The sequence below is a fragment of the Pelobates fuscus genome, chromosome 5 (genome assembly GCF_036172605.1).
Source record: "Pelobates fuscus isolate aPelFus1 chromosome 5, aPelFus1.pri, whole genome shotgun sequence".
In the NCBI taxonomy this organism is placed as follows: Eukaryota; Metazoa; Chordata; class Amphibia; order Anura; family Pelobatidae; genus Pelobates; species Pelobates fuscus.
Window position 1 is genome coordinate 342,164,292 of NC_086321.1, and position 22,238 is coordinate 342,186,529.

Here is a 22,238-nt window from a genome sequence, read left to right on the forward strand (position 1 = left end):
GATATAAGTTTAGAAATGTTACACATAACATATATGCTGCCCAAAAAATAAGAGCATAAACCACTCACCCCCTCCCCCTCCCCAAAAAAACCCTTCAGAGTAAAAAAAAAAAAAAAAAAGCTCCACTTAACCGATCATAGAAGAGACGTGAGGTGAGGACGCTCCACTGCAAGCGCTCACTAGAATCCAAGCTGGAGGCCAAAAACGCTTGGAACCTTTTTCTTCTTTGTCTTCCCCCCCCCGTTTGATTTTGTTTCCTATACATTTCGGCTTGGATTTTAGCGAGCACTTGCTGTGGCATTTATTTGCAATTTACATATACGTATAAACATTTTTCGAGTTAATGTATTTTACATATAAAGAAACTTGTTTTATTTTTAGTGACCTTGAATATGACATTGACAGCTGTCATGATGTCATGATTTCTACAAAGAACATCAGTAACTATTTTTGGAATGCCAGTTTTTCGCTACAAACATAACATTAGTTAATCAGCTGCTTTCGCTGACGACCTTTCCTTTCCTGAAATATAGAAAAGGCTTGGTGAGTTCTAAGTAGCAGTGCTACTCCTGCAATTCCTGCTGGTTCCCAGATGTGCTTTGTATTAGACAAGTCAGGTCACTTTAATGGCTGACCAATTCTCTTGTTGAACTTTCAACAGATGATGTCAGGCCATATTATAATTATTGCACGGTCTGCCAGACTAGAAAGGAAAATAAAATCAACAGCAGTGCTATTATTTTTCATATATATAAAAAATACTAATGTGAAAGCTCTTAAACTATGCTGTAAATTAAGAATGCTTTCAAAAATAGAAATTAGAATAGTTTTTGTTCTCAATTAACAAAATTAAAAGTGAGTGAATAGAAAAAAAAAAATCTAAATCAAATTTGATTTGATGTCTTCTCCCTTTGCATTAGAAACCACGTTACATTTTCTAGGAACATTGCACACAGTTAAGGAACTCAGCAGGTTGGTTGTTCCAAAACTCTCGCAGACGTAACCACCACTTTTCTGTGTATTAAAACAGTCTCAGTTGCTTCTGTCTCTTAATGTGATCTCAGACACAATCTCGATGATGTTGAGATCAAAGACCTCTGGTGGGGTGGGGTCTCCGTTTTCTTCTGCATGCTCATGGTAGTTCTTAACCCCTTAAGGACAGACGACGGATATATTCCGTCATGATTCCATTTTATTCCAGAAGTTGTGTCATTAAGGGGTTAAAGACTTTGCATGTTTGTTTGGGGGTCATTGTTATGCTGCAGAATGCATATTGACCAATCAGATGCCTATGTAATGGTATTGGATGATTGGTATCTTCGATTCTCTGAATTAATGGTCTCCCAAATGATCAGAATTAGTTGGATCTACGATCAAAAGGAATTTTATTCAAATAGACCAGCTCAAATGAAAGATATAATAAAAGATGAGTGTGAGATAGAAATTATTTTTAAGAGAGGACAAAGAGTAGTTGTATAGACTCGTAGGGGTTCCTCTCATATTTGTCTCTTTCTGCCTATTATTTAGCAAGAGCCTGGAAGCACTACTTGGGAAGTTCACTGGTGAGTTTTGGAATGTGACCCTTTCTGCTGACTCCATATCAGGTGAACCTTATGGTGCAGAGGTAATAAAAGGCATTGGTTAGAAGTGAGAATGCAAGGGATATTATTAGCAATCTCTGGATGGCTTTAACAAAGTGTAATATTGGGGGCCATACAAAGTCATTTTCTTTCATGAAAACAAACTTTTGTACATTCACTGTACACAAATTCTTTGTTCTTTGGTAAAAGTACCAGTATTTACTACTAGATTTTCCTTCACATTGTTAGGCAGAGCAGACAGATCACCCCAGCATGACTTCATGACCAGGACAACACCAGTACCTGTACTGCTTTTGTAATTGTGTATCTTATTATATATTCCTATTCTTCTGTAAGGCCACCTTTACAATACAATAAAATAGAGGAAATTATATGCAATCTTTAATTGGAGGTAGGCTGCATTGATGCAGATAGTAGCGAATATTAGCAATATCCCAACATTAGGAGATATGAAATCAGGATGGGGCGGGGGGGAGGACTAAATGGTCATGCCAGTGATGCCACTTACATTAACAGCTGATGTCCGCAACCTGACAAGCATGCATGCAATGCTCATAGTGAGTGCCATCAGCTTGAAGCAAGTGCGTCGAGCCTACTGGGGTTTGTACCCAGGTGGAACACAGGTAACAAAATCAGGCTGCAACGTGATAAGATCTGCAGGCTCTTTTGACAATGTTTCTGTAAAACAGTCTCAGGTTTACCCTGAGTTACTTTCTTGTCCATTGGATTGTTGAGGTTTGCCGAGTCTCCCAAGAAAATTATTTTTATTATTTCCTCTCAGTTGTTGAGCTTGGAAATCTACTTTAGGAATTTCATATATTAGCTTATCACCTTCCTGGAAAGAAAAACACTTTTTTTTTTATTAAAGGATAAAAAATAAAAAAAAAAAGATCTTGCTTCTGGAAAGTTTCACCCTCTCCTCGTAGTGTCCAGAAAACCTGTATGTACATGGAAAGCTTTCTTTTTCTTTCTTGATTTATAGTTTCTCCAGTTAAGTTTCTCTGACCTTCCTTCATGACACCATTTCTTTAAATAACTGATAGACTTCATCTGCCAAAGTAAACAATAAATCATCCAAGGAACCATAATTCTCTGAAGTCAAACATGAGGCCAACTGCCAACTTCGTGTCAACAGAGTTAGATTCCTACACATCCTTTCCCTCCTATTTTTATTTAATCTTTGTATGTTCCACCTTTGTAAAAGTCTGTTCAGCATGCTGAACTGACTTCAGGACACCTATTTCCATAAAGGTGGACATGTTTGTCTTAGACCAGTCTAGAATCTTCTTCGGAGCTATTTGTTCTGGCTATCAGCCATCATTATGGTTAGCAATAACATGCATAACGTTGGTGGTTTTCGTCTTAGAAGTGTCTCTAGTATTCTCCGCAAACCTGACAGGGAATAAATTGCCTTTTTAAGAGTAAAAACAGCATTGCTTTACCTCAATAGCCTCTCTGAATGACCTAAGGCAAGGTATGAATCACTCTATGTGATTCAGTGGAATGTGGTGAAATGTAAAGGTGAACCCCTACAATTTGATTACTCTTCCACCAACTTGTTGTGCTCTGTCCCCATGTGCTCTTAACCCCATGCCCTCACTCCCTGACCCCGTGTGACGTCATGGCCATGTCATGTTTAGCACCATAAATCTATAAATGCAGTATTTTGGGAAGCAACAACCACTTTAAATATACCCAACTGCCCCCTCTGACGCAATCTCCCAGTGACAGACACAGGTGACATGACAATAGGCAAGTCTACAAATATGACAGTAACGCAGGGGTAGACTTTTAAGACTGTACGATCAAGTTTGGATCATCCGTCCTGCATTTGGTCCTCTTGTTATCATCATATTTGTTTGCTTAATGGGAGGAGAACCCACCTGTCTGGGTGCTCATATGGTAAGACCATCACCAATCTAATACGTTTTAGCACTTGATTACTGCATTATGTATTTTGGAATACGAAGGCTTATCCATTAGGGTGTCAATGATCTGATGGCCCAATACAAAGCCAATGGGTGACATCAGGAATCATGTTAGAGAAGACTAAGCATATCTGAGGGGTATATATCTAGAAAGTCGGACTTTATCCCCCAAATATGTCTAAAAATCTTGACCTAGTTTGCTCAGACACTCCGTATTATACCCAGCTGGCGATAAGGGATGTTGGGACTGGGAAGAATTAGCAGAATAATCATGACAGACACAACATGCAAATCCAGTTAAAGTATCGTAAGAGTATCTCTCGTTGGGATTAGTGATGAACCTTTAAGTGGATACACTAACAAAAAAATATAAATTGATGTGCATTGGTTTGAATACTCTCCTGGAATGTGCTTGCAGCATATACGTCCCTAGCCAGAGGTGTTTTCCATTCTCCCAAGTGCAGTGTCTGCTTCTTAGAGGCCTCTGATATTGAGATTTACAATGTAAAGGACAAGTGTAGCAAAGAGTAAAATCTGATTTATAGTAAGTGAGTTGAGTTCAGTTTGATGGAATCAGTTTGAGAGTTTGCTGATTACAGAATACAATAAATCTGTATTTCTGTGATTTATCTCTCCGTATTTCAATTACAAAAAATGTAGCTTTTCGGATGTTGAATGATCGGGCCTTGCCAAGGTGTTTCTCCAGTAACCACAAATCTGCATGCACTGATTTAAAGGCAGTTTTTATTTATTTTATTTTTTTCCTACGCAACAAGCAGTATGACTCCCACTAGAAACGGTGTGACAAGACAAAATTTTTGACCGGTTTTGGTCAGGTGTGCCTTTGGGGGATCAGAATGCTAAAATATATTTATCTGCAAAAAAAAAATCTAAAATTGAGTGTGCAAAAACATTACAAAATACAGCTCATTATTTTGGCAAAGCCCTATCAAGGCTGTGTTGGTGCTCAGAGTGCCCCATTGCATTTAAAGAGATAGAATCATGCTTAAAACTAATTTGGCTCCCAGTGTGCACAAAATTCAAGCAGTCAGAGTGTTAAAAGGACGTTCGAGTAGAATTTCCATATATTGACTTCGTCCTTTTTATTGCTATATAAATAAATAGCTTCCGCTAATTTAGTTTGTCACCTGTACAGCATTTAGTCTACTTGAAAAAAAAACGCAGTGGAGTCAGCACTTTAAAACAGAATGTCATAACTCATCTTTATATTTTCGCTTTTTGGGAATAGCAACCGGCAGATAAATTCAATTTATCAACAGCAAGAGACATTGGCGACTCGTGGCAAGGCACAGATTAGCACTGCAGAACGTTACGAATTGCACCCAGTCTCACTCAGTGCATTCCGAGCCAGAATAGATAGAAGGTTTTGCTTTAATTAAAATGTTCTTAAGCCAAGTATGACCTGCCAAACAATTTATAAGCAAAAGTCCAGAAAGAACAGATCATTTGTATTACATCTTTTTATCTGTATGTATGAATATATTAATTAAATGCAGCATCCCAGATGTTCTATGAATAATAAATCAAGAAAGAAGAAATAAAGGGGGGGAAGCTAATTTACAGAGGAGATTCGATAAGGTGTGTGCAGATTATTAATTAGAAGAGACAATTATCTGACTGCACACTCACACGTTGCTTGACTTACATGGAAACTCTCAGAATTTGCTGTCATTTAAAAAAAATGTTTTATCTTCTTTCAATGCACAATATAGGCAAGCAAAACGAACTTAAGCTTAATGATGTGGTTTTGGTGTCAAGATCATGCCACTGCAGTCTCACTGCTCAATTCTCTGTCATTTATTAATTAACTTACTTTGTTTATGCAGCCCTAATCACACCTCCCTGCTTGTGACTTGCACAACCTTCCTAAGCACTTCCTGTAACGTGAGATCTAATATTTACACTTCCTTTACTGCAAAGTCTGCCTAATTTAAAATTTCTGATCTTCTGTTCTGTTAATAGTCTTCTAGACCATGCGGGAGCCTCCTGTGTATGATTAAAGTTAAATACGTATAAAGCAAGTTGACATCTGATTAAAAATGAAACCATGTTTTTTTTGTTTTTTTCGTGCAGGTTGTGTAAATCCCAGCCAGAGGATGTGTAGCTAGGGCTGTATGGAAAGAAACAAAAATGATTTAACTCCTAAATGGTAGAAAATTGAGCAGTAAGACTGCAGTGGCATGTTCTATGCACCAAAACTGCTTCATTAAAGGAGCATTATAGGGTTAGGAACACAAACATGTATTCTTGACCCTATAGGGATAAAACCACCATCTAGCCACCCTGGCCCCCTCATGCCTCCCTAAATATAGTAAAATCTTACTTGTATTCAGCTGCTTACTTAGTCCCTGTTTCCTTTAGACCCGCCCACTGCCTGCTGATATCAGCAGAAGTGGTAGCCTGATCCAATCACAATGCTTCCCCATAGGATTGGCTGAGACTGACAAAGAGGAAGATCAGGGGCAGAGCCAGCACAATTCAAACACAGCCCTGGCCAATCAGCATCTCCTCATAGAGATGAATTGAATCAATGATTCTCTATGAGGAAAGTTCAGTGTCTGCATGCAGAGGGAGGAGACATTGAATGTTTGGATGCATTTTAGGCAGCCATGACCCAGGAAGGATCTCTAACAGCTATCTGATGAGTGTCCAGTGAAGTTATCACTAGGCTGTAATATAAACACTGCATTTTCTCTAAAAAGACAGTGTTTACAGCAAAACGCCTGAAGGTAATGATTCTACTCACCAGAACAAATTCAATAAGCTGTAGTTGTTCTGGTGACTATAGTGTCCCTTTAAGCTAAAGTTGTTTTGATCCCTATAGTGTCCCTTTAAGTCTATTGTGAATTATGTTATGGCTCATATAATTGTCTCTCTGCATGTCTAAGGGTATTTATGAAGAATATGTAACCACATTAACAGTATTCAAGCAGTAGCTTGAAAGGTATCTGAACAGTTTGAATATTTATCTTTATTTGTTCAGATTTCCAGCCATGTGCTGGTTGCATCAATGTTATCGAATGTTTATAGTTACATATTGAATGTTCTGTTCTTTTATTATTTCCTCCTTTGTAGTTTTGGGCACAAAAGGAAGCTGCTACTATCGAGCGCGGAATAAATATAAAATAGTTGCAAAAATAAACTGTCTGTCGAAATAGATCTTGCAATAACGGATTTAGCTTATATGTGGGGTTTTTTTACCACCAATAATCAATATAACAAGTAAAATTGTGCTCTTCTGAAAAATAGTGAATAAGGACAGCGTTCGGCAATTATCACGTGCACAGAATAGCGCGTGTATTTTTAACTTGCGATTAGACAACATTCGAAATCGGTTTTCATTTATGATTATTTTTGTGCAGTTATAAAATTCACTAAAAAACTATCCATTTGACGAGTAAACTACTACTTAAACACAAAATATAGTTATTATTTGTTTAAAAGATTTTATATTCTAAGTGTAAAGCAATTAAAAAAAAAATATTATATAGGTAATGCATTAGACAAAAGTATTGGTAAATATATATATAAAGTTACATAGCTTTTTAATGTATTGCTCACAGCACTGTTTAGTGAGGTCTGTCTGCATCTACAGGCAGATTCCTCACACACCATTAATTCCAGGAGTGACTCATTGTGGTATATAGGGACTGATCTTATCCCGTAATTCCCTATCTAGCAGGGATTAAGGACTTTATCCTCAAAGAGCTGTTCCAGTCATTACATACCCCAGATCCTATCATTGTATCTATTGCCCAGTTTACGGTTTAGATTTTAGACGGGTGGACTGGGCATGCACAATGCATGGCTTAGTTATCTCTTTGGGAAATATCTTCTGTATTGTGTGTGCAGCATGATATTTGCACATATAGGGACAAAATTGAAATACATCCGATGGGCAGTTTTTGTATCAGAAGTTTTTACAAACTCCTACTGCTGTGGCCCACTCTCAACTAAACAAAGTGTTTTGATACTTAGACTGACCCTTTAATATCTGGGGAAATATATATATATATTTTTCACAGAATTTGCCACCCATAACAACAACAAATAATATTTAGCAAACATTTTGTGTTGCTATGGCAGCAGTGTATCTCAAAGTATCAGCACCCTTCCTTTATGTTTTTGTTACACAACTGCACAACCTTGATATTGATGATCTCAGCCAATCCAATTCTTTCCCATAGGAAAGCATTAGGAGTCTATTGCGCATGGTTGGCAAAATGCAGCGCTGGGCCAATCAGCATATCTTCTTAGAGATGCTTTGAATCAACGCATCTCTATGGGGAACGTTTAGCATATCCATGCAGAGCAAATTGCAATTCGTATACATTTTGGCTGATTGGTGGGTCATCCAAATGCCGCAACTCTGAAGGACTCTATGGACATATCACCTAACAAATGACTTGGGCCATGGATACCATCCGAGACGCCGAAAATAAAAAAAGGGAGATGAATGATGTTTAGGTGATAGCCCTTATGTCAAATAAAAATAGAAAAAAATCAGATAAATAAAGAAATCAACCAGGGATCAGCCACCTGCTCTAACGGAACGCTCAAAATCGAGCGTTTTGTCCGAATGTGGACTGAATTTAAATGGTTAAATATCATTCTATTCTGTTGGAATTCAGTGGACCAAATTCTGTCTGAAACTTGGCTTCATTAAAGGGTGAAAACACTAGCCTATAACTGTACTGCATAATATGTATATATACATATATAGTTTAATTTAAATCATTAGAACTACCCGATCCTTAACCCTGGTCATTTTATTTTTTATCTTTCTTTTATTTATTTAATTATTCTTCTATCTCTCTCTCTTTTTTTTTTTATATATGTATATATATACATATATTTATTTACATATAAAAATGGTACAATATAAAGTGAATAATGGAATATTTGTGACATAGTAAATATGAATGTATTTTGAACAGATCGAACAGAGAATTACCGTGATATAATTACATAAAAATAATGTATTTATTTAATGCATATATTGGTTAATATTTTATTGTACCATCCAAAAAACAAACAAACAAAAACAAATATATATGTATACATGTAATTATTTATATATTTAGAAGTACAGTGATACACTAACTTTTGCACCCTCTCGGTTCATCCAAATAGTTTTTCCAGAATCGTTCGCATGGACAATCTGCCTTCGTCTGTGAAATGTAGTTGCCGAATTAAAATTTTTTTTGGCAGTGCACGAGTTTGATAACTTGCATGTTGTACTATTGTTACATTGGAATGAATTGTTCTAGAGTCGAAACACTCTTTTTCATACGTATCACGTGCAGTCATAAATACTTTTTTTTTAGTGGGAACTGCTGCATCTTGTATTCATTGATGTTGGTTTTTAAGTCACAGCTGAGACAGTTGCAGGATATCAAAAGATTTAGCTTTGTTGATGGAGAAATGTCATTCTTTGCCTTTTCCTTTCAGAGAAGTCTGTATAAACCAGGATGGGAGAATTCATCTCACCGTCGTATACTTTGGAAAAGAGCAAGCTCAGGAGGTGAAAGCCATACTTGAAAATACCTCCAGGTGAGAAAATTGCTGAACTGCCATGAAATGACATGTTAATCAACCACATATTATATTATGTACCATACATTATATTAAAATATATTCCATTATGTCAGTAAACTCATATTCCTATTTATCTTTTTTTTTAGTTTATGTGCCTATTTTTGACATTTTGTAATCCATGGCTACATATATCTAGCAACTAGTTAGTCAGAACTGACCCTTAAAGGGAGATGCATCACTTAAGATTTATTTTTTTAAAACCAGCAAGCAAACACTTTAACCCCTTAAGGACACATGACTTGTGTGACATGTCATGATTCCCTTTTATTCCAGAAATTTGGTCCTTAAGGGGTTAAAGAACCACTCTAGTGCCAGGAAAAAATACTCATTTTTCTTGGCACTAGAGTGCCCTGAGGGTGCCCCCATCCTCAGGGTCCCCCTCCCGCCCGGCTCTGGAAAGGGGAAAAGGGGTAAAACTTACCTTTTTCCAGCGCTGGGCGGGGAGCTCTCCTCCTCCTCTCCGCCCCGTCGGCTGAATGCGCACGCGCGGCAAGAGCTGCGCGCGCATTCAGCCGGTCGCATAGGAAAGCATTTACAATGCTTTCCTATGGACGCTTGCGTGCTCTCACTGTGATTTTCACAGTGAGAATCACGCAAGCGCCTCTAGCGGCTGTCAATGAGACAGCCACTAGAGGATTAGGGGGAAGGCTTAACCAATTTATAAACATAGCAGTTTCTCTGAAACTGCTATGTTTATAAAAAAAATGGGTTAACCCTAGCTCGACCTGGCACCCAGACCACTTCATTAAGCTGAAGTGGTCTGGGTGCCTAGAGTGGTCCTTTAAACAAATATACAGACCAAAATACAGCAAGAAAAACTTTAAAAAGTCTGTAATAAAATTGTATAAACGTACTATAAACATAATCATATTGCATTGTTCAGCATGCCTCTCAGAAAGGGGAGTTTCTTCAGCCTCCCCCCTCCCCTCTTACCTGACCATCTCCATTTCGGACCAGTCCACTAATGCTAGAAACAGGGTATCATTGTGCAGAAGTAGGACTGAGAAACCAAACACTGATGCCTGCTCTGCATGATTAAACTTCAGAGAAAAGGCAGTGTTTACATTGCCCCCAGGGACACCTCCAAGCGGCTACTCCTTAGATGGCCACTGAAGGGGCTTCCTGACTCAGGGCTGCACAGTAAGCAGCCCTGCCCTTCAGCATCCCCACGCTATGCATGGAGACGCTGAATTTTTCTCATAGAGATGCAGTGATTTAATGCATCTCTATGAGGAGGTGCTGATTGGCCAAAATGGCATTTGGCCCCCGTCCCCCTTGCCAATTTTAGCAACGGAGGGCGGAGCCAGTGCCGGTGGACCTGCACAACGCTGGAAATTAGGTAAGTTTTAAACTTTTATAGGAGGGCTAAGGGGTGGGGGGAGGGGTGGTGGAAAGCCAGCTAAATGGTGGGTTAAACACTATAGGATCAGGAATACATGTTTGTGTTCCTGATCCTATAGTGATCCATTAAATTGCTCCATACTGTTGTAATCCTATACGATAATTCATATTTTTCTGAATGTCAGTACTTTGGAATGTATGTTACATGGGCCCTCCACATTTAAAATCCAAATCTGACATATAAATGATAATGTCCTGAATTGTGGGGGGGGGGGGGGGCTTCGGGGTGTGTGCTCCTGCAAACGTATGAGGTAGTCACACAAGCAATAAACATGGATGATTCTAATTCCACATACTTTCCTATAGCTGCCCTAGCCCTCTTTTTTTTTTTTTTTTTTAAACCGTGTATAATATGTATAACAAGATGGAGATTACCATTGAATGAAGACATAGCAAAAAAGGTGTTAAAGGGGGATTAGTTGTGTTTTCTCAGCTTATAGTTCACTTATCTCTATAAACCATACTGGAGTGTTGACTATTTGGAATATGGCTATGAGGGCCACAGTGTCTCTGCACACTTCAAGTCAAAACACCAAATGGATCCCAATCAATTATTCTTTTGTGAAATAGAAAAAGTAAATAGGGATAAAAGAGGAGAAGATTACACAAAAAAGTTGGCTATTTAGGAGATGCTCTATCGAATTTGAACGTACACATTTCTTGGCGTAATATTGTTTTACATGTAGGGAATTATACCTAAACATCGAATTTGATATTCCATATGTTTTAGTTTTATTTATAGGGAATTTTACTTTTTTAGAGTAGATTTTTAATAGCACAATGTTTACTTTTAGTAGCCTATAGAATCCCCTGTGCTTATTATACATTTTTATATGTGCAATTTTATTTTTATTTTTAAGAGGTGTATCTCTTTAAGAAAGGGAACAGATTAAGGTTTTTCATATTTAAAATTTGTATCAACCCAGAAAGACTCTTGTATCATAATAGTAGCACCCCTTACGAAATTGTTGCAAATTCCTATAAATGGTTAATGTGAAAATATGTTATACGGATGTGTATATATATATGCAGTATTTATACCACCAAATGCTTCTCATACTGATGTGAGGATACACAATTTCGAAGAGGGAGAATTGTTAAAATGTTGGGAATAAATCAGGCACTTTAAAATTGTTGATATGCAGCTGGCAGAGCTGCAGACCACCAATCAACAAGAGGGGGAGGTGGTATTTAATCCAGACCGGCACTCTGCATACACAGACTTTGAGAAAGCCGGCACAGGGCGAAACGCGTAAGTCACGTGGTGCCACAATAACTACGTATCTGGTGTTCGGGGAGCAGGAGGATCGAGGAGGAATACCAGTGGATGGTAAACTTGGCGGTGATTACCAGATGTAAAGTCAACCACCTAAGGACGCATCTGTCCGGGGGGCGCAATGTTTGATTGACCAGCAGGAGGGTGGTGCACTGTAAGAGACACACAAAGGGACTGGGAGAAAGAAAGTGGCATCCAAAGGGGCCGGAGGCGAGAAAGAAACACATAAAGGGTCTGGAGGGGAGACAGAGACACATAAAGGGGGAATGGGGGAAAAAGAGGCATAATGAGGCTGAGGCAGAGAAAAAGACATAAAGAGGCGGGGGGAGAAAGAAACACAGAGGGACTGGGGTGAGTAAGAGACACAAATGAGGTAGTGAAGACACACAAAATAGCAAAAGGGAGATACGATACACTAAAGTGGGTAAGACATTAAAAAGAGGGGTGAAAAAGAATACAAGCTTATAGACGGGATAGTTCACCTAAAAAAACTTGTGAGATATTCTACTAAGGTTAGGAGACCTGAACTGGACAACTATAACCACTGCCTCACTGAAAAGGGAATAGCTACCACCTAAAGCTATAAATGAAAAAATATATGGTAACTAATGACCAAAATCAATAGTTGTATCAGGAATACAGTGTGAATATAAAATTAGAAAGGAAGAAATAAGATTGACTAAAAATTGCACAAAAATTTACAAAATCGGAGGTAGACTGAGATTTACTAAACAGTGAAATATAGAGGATATGTAAACTAAATGCTCATGCACAAGTTTAAATCTAAACCAATATTTCCTAGACAGAAAAAGTTAATACTGTATGTAATATAAATACAAACTAAAAAAAAATAATAATTAAATATAGATATTTGTAGTTATTATTGATTAACTACAAATATCTATATATATTTTTTGTATATATTAAAAAGAAGGGGATAAGAAACACAAAAGGGGCTAACAGGGGTAAGAAGTTCAAACGAGAAACACAGGTGAAGAGGTATTGCTGGGGGGTACCGGGGTAGTTGCAAAATATATCTTTGCCTGTGTAGCTAAAAACCTCTGCAGCAGCACTGAGTCCTATACAACATTCTATACAATCTTATAAACTGTATATTTAGTTCCTAATCTCACACATCATACAAGACACTGATAAGGTCAGGAAACCCTCAGGAGCTCTCCTAAGTTGATAGACAGTGACAGCAGTACAGTTGGTAATCTGCACCCCTCCGGGTCCTTCCAAATTCACTTTGTAATGTATATTAAGATTGCCTACAGGAGATGTCCCTTTAGAACAAAATTAGTATTGAGGCATATGGACTGAGGATATGATTAGCAGTTAATTAGTGCATATAAGTAAGCCGTGATAACCTCGCAGTGGGTCCCACGTGCAATTAGCTTTTCTTTGTTCGAGTTTGAGCGTTTAGTTGTAGTAGCGCTAAGTATAAATGTATCATTTATTAATCTGTAACCACTAAAAAAAAAAAAAAAATTCTCATCTTTTAAACTTAGGGAACCTACTGAAAACTAATTAAAGGGTCACTCTTAACACGCTAACCACTTAATTTACTGAAGTGATTGTGGTGCAAAACCCCAGTGCCTGTAGCCTTTCTTTCTAAAAAATGTTCAATTTTGGAGATATATGCCTTTTTCTGTTTATAGGGCTGTTAATGACTGGCAATATCAGTTCTGTGGAACACCAGATTCATTGAACAGTCTACACATGGCTGGATGAGTTACTCACGCAGTGCCAAAGTTTAATTTATCATTATCATTAATCATTATTTTTTTTTTTACCAGTACATTGAGAATAGTAATTTCAACAACCTCAACAAAGATTATTCTATATCTACACATCCCCAGCAAAAATTGCCCATGGGTTTTCGCATCTGTGTTATTTACAGGAGGTCTTTTCAAGGAGAACCTTTAGAAGATTGGGATGGGTGGCTTTTTTGGGGGACACTTGTGTGACTGATAGAATCAAGCTTTAATGTCAATAACTGAGTTTAGTCGTATAACTTGAATCCTATATAATTAACTCAACCTCTAAAGGGATACTCCAGGCACCCAGACCACTTCTGCCCATTGGAGTGGTCTGGGTGCCAACTCCCACTACCTTTAACCCTGCAAGTGTAATTATTGCAGTTTTCAAAAACTGCAATATTTACATTGCAGGGTTAAGTCCTCCTCTAGTGGCTGTCTACTGACATTGGCAGGGTAGGAGAGTAGGCAGAGCCTGACCCAGCGCCGAGGGACATCGGCGCTGGACTCCGGGAAGTCACTGAAGGGGTTTTAACCCCTTCAGCAACTTGGCATGGGGGTGGGAGGGAGAGGGGCACTACAGAGTCTTGCAGTGCCAGGAAAAACAATATGTTTTCCTGGCACTGGAGAATCTCTTTATTGCAAGTTAAAGCTTCACTAGGAGTTCAGGATACAACCTGGAATTAATTAAGACATTAATTGAGACATAATATCATAAGTATATGCCATTTATGTACATATATACACCTACCATGTGATTCCCATAAATGTGGAATAATAAGTAAAGTGCCTCATACGGCGGATACAAATATTATTAAAAATATATAATAATGTTAATAAAATAAACACAGCAATATAAATAATCAGTATAGGTTTAAATGTTGATGAAAAAAAATTGGTAGAAAACCTATGATAATAATTTGAAATAATAGTATAACAGAAATGTATAAGAAATAATTTTAGCAGAAGCTATGAATGACTATTAAGTGACTATTAAGTGATGCTTAGTAAGGAGATTTTATCTGTCATGGAAAACTATTGCATATTCAATTACTAAAGTCCTTTCAGTTCATGGATCAGAGATGTCCTGACTCTGGCTCTCTATGGCTGATGTTGGTTTGTGTTTGTGGTCCACGTAATTCTGAGATTTGTAGTCCTAGAAAGTTGGTGGAACAACTGTTAAACAGCCTTTTTGTAGGTAACTTTCCTTTCGTAGCTGTAACCTCGCTCACGGACTATGCTTCGCAACCCAGATGACCCAATGGCGACCTTCATTCGTGCACCATCTCATTTTATTGCATATAGCAAACGTACTCCCCCATTTAATAATCCGTTCATGCTAAGTAACAAAACCTTTCTATCAGCCGATAGTTGCAGTTAGGCTGTTTTCCAAATAAGTAAGGTAAATACAATTTAAACAAAAATGCAGGAAGTAATGAAACTGTACATCTTTTGATCGATCTCAAAATCGTTTTCTATCTACCTTTGTATAAATATTCACTAAGCATTAGATTAGGTAGCAAGACACATTTTCTACTAACTTCAAATGTAAAAGATTGAAGTATATTAAGGTATGTTTTTTTATTTACTTTTTCAAATGTGCAATTATTTCAAGTGTAGTTATTCATCCAGACTTACTGTTCAAGTAAATGAGAATTTGCTTGTAAGTATGATCCATTGAACAGGAAACTGATTTTTAATACAATTTTAGTTTTTTGGTGTTTTTTTTCTGTTAGATCAACAGTTTAAAGCTTGTAATTCATTGATGACAGCGCTGTGTTTCAAAACTAACCTTTTCACTGTTCATTAGACTCCAGGAACAAGCATCACGTAAGTGCATTTGACGTGTTTTGGCCTCATATCCATGCAGTTTTCTTTCTCCAAATATAAATCTCTTTAGTTGTGTTAAAAAAAAAAAAAGTTTTGCTGCTCTATGGATCATAACTCCGCCCCTACAGCAATCTCTCCCATTTTCACAAAACATCTTCCTGATTGGAAGGTACGCAATGTTCCTTAGCAAATAAGAGTTTATTGTAAATTGAGCTGCTGACTTGACTTTGCCCCATAGTCCATCACTGTCCTCTTATTATCTATAGAATTTCAAAGCCAAGGTAAAAGGGGGCAGGTAATCAGATGACAACTATTGGCTGTGGGGCACAGTAATATCAGTAGCTCAGCTCACACCCATCTTATTGGCTGATCTGAGTACTGCTAATAAGGAAGATACTTTATGTAAGGGGAGGTGTGGCTATAGGGGCAGGGTTATCCTGCAGAAAGAAACCAAATGTAAGGTTCAAGAACCTCTGGTCTATTCAGCTTCCAGTAAAGTGGGATTGCATTATTTTGCAGCATTGAGCAATCAGGTTTTTTTTTTTTTTTTTTTTAATGAATCATCATGTAATGTAATGTATTCAAATGGAGGAGGATCCTCTGCAAAATCTGCAAATCTTCCTCTAATATGGTACTATTCCAGGGCAGTCCCACCACATATATAAGAATCTTCTTACCCCCCTCATTCAGTGCCATACAGAGTCTCAAGATCAAGAATAGCAGGAGCTTTTTTTTTTTTTTTTTTTTTAATTCTTTATTTTATTGTGCGTTTTATAGATAGGTTCCATGACGCCACAACAGCGTAAACTTGAACATTGCCTTATGAACATTGGCATGGGAGACGGTGCACATTTTTATATAATATAATGGAAAAGTTTTAAACAATGAAACGCATAACAATTTAGGTCTGAGCGCTATGCAATTAGGTTTATCGGACATATGAAGCATCCTGTATCTGGACTTAAAACATTTCTCTAGCGTTTGACATTGGACCATGGTATACAGTTAGATATAGTGCGTGTAATCTCGGCTAGGCCTGTTGCTTTAGTTGAGTGGGGCTTCTGCCCTGTTTAAGGTTGCACAAGGTGTGCAGTGAGCAAAACGTTATAAAAATATACATGCAAACACAAAAACAACAAAAAAACATATGTACAGGTCCCGCCGTGGAGCACAAGTGTATATAAGGCGGTCATTGAGGCAAAAGAGATCAAGATCAAAATAAATTGTAAATTAAATTAATGCAGTGTGCCGCCAGAAATTATAAAGGTTATAGCTTTAGAGGCTGGGTCTGCACTATTAAGGGGTATGGATGGGTGTCTGGCAGACAACCTGTGAGATTTAGTAATTGGATATCATACAGGTGAGGTTAGTTACCCTGAGTGTCCTTGGTGGAGAGGGATGATTGGTTCCTGTGGTGTGTGATATGGTGACCCTCGCTACTTGCAGTGTATGCCCTGTACATGTATGGTGTTTCGGATGTCGGGCTAAATTATGGCAGCTGAAGTCGGTGACGCTAGGTGAGGGCGGTTTGTGCGGCTCTGCAGCCCTGATGTCGTGGTTGCAGGGGGAGATGTGTATGGCTATGTGTTGTCCAGCAGCCATGGTGTGTCACCTATTGTGTAAGTGCCTTCTCTGTGGAGGTGCATAGAAATACCGTTTCCCCAACATATTTACAACCATGCAGGCAGTGTTAAGAGTGGGTGGTTTAGCCCTGCCAGTCTTTGAGGGGCCCTCAGGTATGGCCCGGTTTCCGTGCATCTTGGGTGGTCCCTCGTGGGACAAATGTCTCGGAAGTAGCAGGGTTCCATTCATGGGGCTTAGAGGTCTTGCGGTGTTGCGGAATAGAGTCTTGTGGAAGGCCCAAGATTGTTAGGTGCCTTCTCGCCTCCAGCAGATCTGTTATTAAATACGTGGTTTCTCCATGAATCACCTGCAGTTTGTGGGGTGGGCGCCATTGGTACTTGATACCATGTGCGCGGAGTAAGGCGGTGAAGGGCCGAAGTGTTGCGCGCCAGGCCGTTGTTCCTTTGGATAGGTCTGCATAAACTGAGAGGGACATGTCCTCGAAGGCGTATGGTGTGTTACCTCTGATGGCGGTCATGATAGCCTCCTTGTCCTGTAGCTTTTGGAATTTTACAATGAGGTCTCTGGGTGCCGCTTTAGGGGCCGTCGTTGGTTTAGGTATCCTAAATACGCCATCCGGGCTCACCCCCTTGGCCTGCTTCGGAAGGAGTATTCTGCATATGAGACGCCTTATGATGTGAGGCAGTTCAGTGTCCGGGGCCGACTCCACTATGCCTCTGATCTTAATATTTTGGGCGCGGCGCAAGTCTTCCATAGCCGCCATTTTTTGCTCCACCATTAGGTGCTGTTGATGCAGTGAGTTTATCTCCTGTTGGAACTCATTCATTCGCCGTGTGAGGTTGCTGGAGTCTCGCTCCGCAGTTCCCATGCGGTCTGTCAGGCCCTTAATGTCCTTTCTCATGTCTGCCACATCGGCCTGGATATTCTGGCGGAGTTCGGCCAGCAGCTCCCGTATTTCGGTCTTCGTGACCGGTGCCTTGTCTGGCTGCGGTTTGGGCTGTACTGGTGTCGGTGCTGTGGGTAAGCCTGCGTCTTCAGGGTCTGAGAGTAGTTGGTCAGAGTCGTCGAATTTGTCGATGTAGTCGGCCATGATGGGCTCTGGGGCACCATGTGCTCGCCTCCATAGATCCTCGATGCTTGTACCCGGTCGGGGCATTTCTGGTTTTTGCTTTTTAGTTTTCCTGCCCATTACTGCGTTGTCTGTTAATGTAGGTCAGCTTCGTTTTCTGTTTGGGGGGTGAAATTGGTCGTTTTTTGGGCTTTATGTGCTGATATGTCTCGGAGCTCTCTGTAGATGCGACCTGTCGGCTCGGCTGTTGGCTCCGTCCCCCAGCAGGAGCTTTTTAATGTATACAATGGGGAGTCCTCTGTTACCACATGGATAGGAATTTAAAAGATGTCTCTTGAGCTTTCGTAAATATAAAAATTAGTCCTCATTAGTCCGTTAGTGGAAGTGCACTCCAGAACATCTTCCCACTTGTATTAATAAAGAATAGAAGCAAAGTATTGCCATTACTGCAAATCAGTATATTCTAGATTATGAGGTTGGGTTTTTTGACAATGCATCTCCGGGCAGCACACAGTTCGCTTGAAATGCATCAACTTACTGACTAGATAAAAATGCTTCTATATACATTGCTTACAATGCTGAATTTGGTGATATATTAACTGTGCCATCCGAGTGGCCTGTCTTGTCCTAATAAAAGTCTATAGAGAAGGGTGCTGGAAAAGGCAGTTTTTTTGTGTATTCAAATGATAATTTTTTTCTTCTTCTTGTCCGGGGAGAGATTCTAGAGCGTTGCTTAGCCATATTGATTACTCGTTTTGCAGTTATTATGGAGGAGATCAGACAATGTGGTCACAGTCAATTTGGCATATATTCGAGCTTCCTGTATTTTATTGTGCAATCATTCCTGCCTCTCAATATCCTAGTAGACTTCACTTAGTCTTGAGGAGCCCCTTCAGTGATGCAGAAAGCCCCTAACCGGTGGCTTTTGAGCCTTCCAAATGATCACTTGGATGTCCTCTGTTATGTATTTCATAAAAATACCGAAGTTCCCACCTTCTCAATCTCACCCACAATATCAGTTATTTTCATCTTCATAATATAACTATACTATAATGTTTTTCTATTTGCACCTCTGCCTCCTCTAAATATTTCTAATTCCCTATATAATAAAGATCCAACTATTCCATATTAATATACCTTTAGGTTCTGCCCCATTAATACTTGCTATCACACTCATGATCTCTCCCTTCCCTTCATATCGGCCTCTCCTTCCCATGGAGAGATTTGCCTTCCTGTCTGCTGCTTGCTTTTATAGCAATAAAATGTTCTTTGTGGACTGTTATTAGCACTAGCACCAACGATTGATGGTTACTTCTAAGTACTAAAACAGTAACCCGTAACTTTGGGTCCATTTCTGTCGTTTTGGAAAAAAATAAAAAATAAATCCATTGCTCTTTCCATTGGTGTAAGCCCCTACATCTATTTAGGTTTGAATGCTGTGGACATTTCTGGTGTCTGTGTTGAGTTCATCAAACGTACATTCCCATGAGCACGGTTATCCCGAGTTACCAGGTTCAGAAGGTCCAGGAGATATTGCAAATACTGTGGCAAACTTTTCCATAGAAAAACGACATCAAATATTTGTTTTAATGTAGAAATGTTACAAGTGTTATGGTTTAAAATCAGTAAAATAAAATAAAAGTAAAATATGTTTCAGAAAATAAGCATGGTTATTTTTTCCTCACTTATCACGTTGAGTGACGGGCTTATTTTGGCACTGGTCGATGCCAATGCTGTATAAACACAGCTTGTTCTGTAATCGAAGTCATTTCAGTCCAGACATCAGTGGCTGGTATTTTCCAGTTTGTCATGTTGAACCAAAGATGAAGAAGACCTTATGTTCGGAATAATCTGCCGTACAAATCACTTATTAATCATCTTCGGTTATATCCCAAGCAGCTGATTTGTTCTGCTAAAAGTCTCACATACTAACTAACTGAGGTGCGCTTTTAATCCCCCAAATAATTTCAACTATCCACCTGCCATTTTCATGACCTACCTTTCCTTGCCGCAGCCTAACTTGTCTCCCTTTGCTCTTAACTTACTAAACCAAACTGTTACATTCCCTGTGAGTTTGACTATTCGCTAGACCCTGCAGACACACATCTGTGCAAACAGGCCTTTCATCACATAGACTTGGTTGTCCCGGAAGCACAGTAATGAGCTGGCACACCTGGCAAACATCCAGATATTAACATATGTTGTACTTATAGATTTATTATGCTCAATGCAAGCCATCAAATATGCTGCACAAAAATAATGTCTAATACAAAAAACCATGTCGTATATAAAAATTGCTGGCAGCCAGACTAACCACAGTGCATAGAGACCCACTAGGACCATCTTGGTATTCCTGAAGGCCCTTCTAGCTTTGCCACAAGAACCACAAGTCACACAATGATGTTTTATGATGTAACCATACTATTAACAGAAATACTCTTTAACCATACTATTAACAGAACAAGAAATATGTGTAATGATAATGTTGGTATGCTTTACCTTTAATTTAAAAAAACAAAACAAGGCCGCCTGTAAGATAGAGCCTCTTCCACTGATTTAGTTAGGTCTGGAAATATTTAGACGGTGACACAAGTTTGGTTATTTTGTCTGTTTACCAGAAAAGAATCCAAGTTACAGTTAAATAATTAATATGGGCTTAACGTGCAGTCTCTCCTGTTTCCTGGACAGGTGTGGGCTATTTCTTAATTATTTCTACACCAATTAAGCAGGTAAAAAGTAGGGAGTTGATTCCAGGTGTCTCATTTGCGTTTGGAAGCAGTTGCTGTGAAACCTCAAGAAGGAGCTCGCAATGCAAGCGAAACAGACCATTAGGCTGCAAAAAACAGAATCCATCAAAGAGAGAGTTTGCAATATTCTGAGAAAAAAAAAAGAATGCACTGGTGAGCTCTACAGCAAAAAAAAAAAGACCTGGATGTCCATGGAAAACAACAGTGGTGGATGATCCTAGGATCCTTTTCATGGTAAAGAACATGGTAAAGAAAAGCCCTTCACAATAACCAGGTAAGTGAAGAACACTCTCAAGGAGATGGACATATTATCCAAGACTACCATAAAGAGAAGACTTCGCGAGAGCAAATACAGATGGTGCAAACCATTCATAAGCCTCAAAAATAGACCAGATTAGACTTTGCCAAAAAACATCTAAAAAAGAAAACAACCCAGTTCCGGAACAGCATTCTTTGGACAGATGAAACTAAGATCAACCTGTACCGGAATGATGGGAAGATAAAGGTATGAAGAAGGCTTGGAACAGCTCATGATCCAAAGCATACCACATCATCTGTAAAACACGGTGGAGGCACTGTGATGGCATTGGCATCCATGGCTTGCAATGGCACTGGGTAACTAGTGTTTATTGATGATGGGACAGAAGACTAAAGTAGCCGGATGAATTCTAAAGTGTATAGAGATATATTGTTTGCTCAGAATCAGCCAAATTCAGCAAAGTTGATTAATCGTCGCTTTACTTTACAGATGACAATGACAGATGGAGTTTTTTAGGGCAAATAAGTGGAATATTCTGCAATGGCCGAGCCAATCACCTGATCTAAACTGATCAAGCATGCATTTCACTTGTTGAAGACAACATTTAAGGCAGAAAGAGCCATGAACAAACAACAACTGAAGACAGCTGCAGTAAAGTCCTGGCAAAGCATCACAAAAGAGGAAACCCAGCGTTTGGTGATGTCCATGCTTTCCAAATTTGAAGCAGTCATTGCCTGCAAAGGATTCTCGACAAAGTATTACAAATTTACATTTTATTTATGATTGTGAAAATGTGTCCAACTACATTTGAGCTACTAAAATAAGGGGAAATTGAAATGGTTTCAATTCCTAATTGTATATTTTTGCTCCACCTCTTGAATTAAAGCCGAAAGTCTTCACTTCAATTGTTTGTTGATTGTTTCATTTCAAATCCATTGTTTCATTTCAAATTCATTTCAAATCCATTTCAAATCCATGGTGGCGTACAGAGCCAAAATTATGAAAATTGTGTTGGTGTCCAAATATTTCCGGATCTAACCTAAACCTAAAAAAATACACAAAAATACTTTGCTCTCATGGATATCAAACAATTGCAAACACAATACAAAACCATGGGGTAGTTGACCGAATCAAAATTGCCTTAACTGGTTCCGTTGGGTAAAT

At 38.8% G+C, this 22,238-nt stretch overlaps 1 protein-coding gene across 3 annotated transcripts in view; it reads left to right on the forward strand.

Moving 5' to 3' along the window:
* Positions 1-22,238, forward strand: part of CSGALNACT1 (chondroitin sulfate N-acetylgalactosaminyltransferase 1) — a 369,464-nt gene that overhangs the window by 295,276 nt on the left and 51,950 nt on the right. For all 3 annotated transcript variants that reach the window (XM_063455808.1, XM_063455810.1, XM_063455809.1), the window contains one exon: positions 9,002-9,103. In XM_063455808.1, coding sequence (XP_063311878.1) covers positions 9,002-9,103 — 102 coding nt within the window. The remainder of the gene's footprint in view (positions 1-9,001; positions 9,104-22,238) is intronic.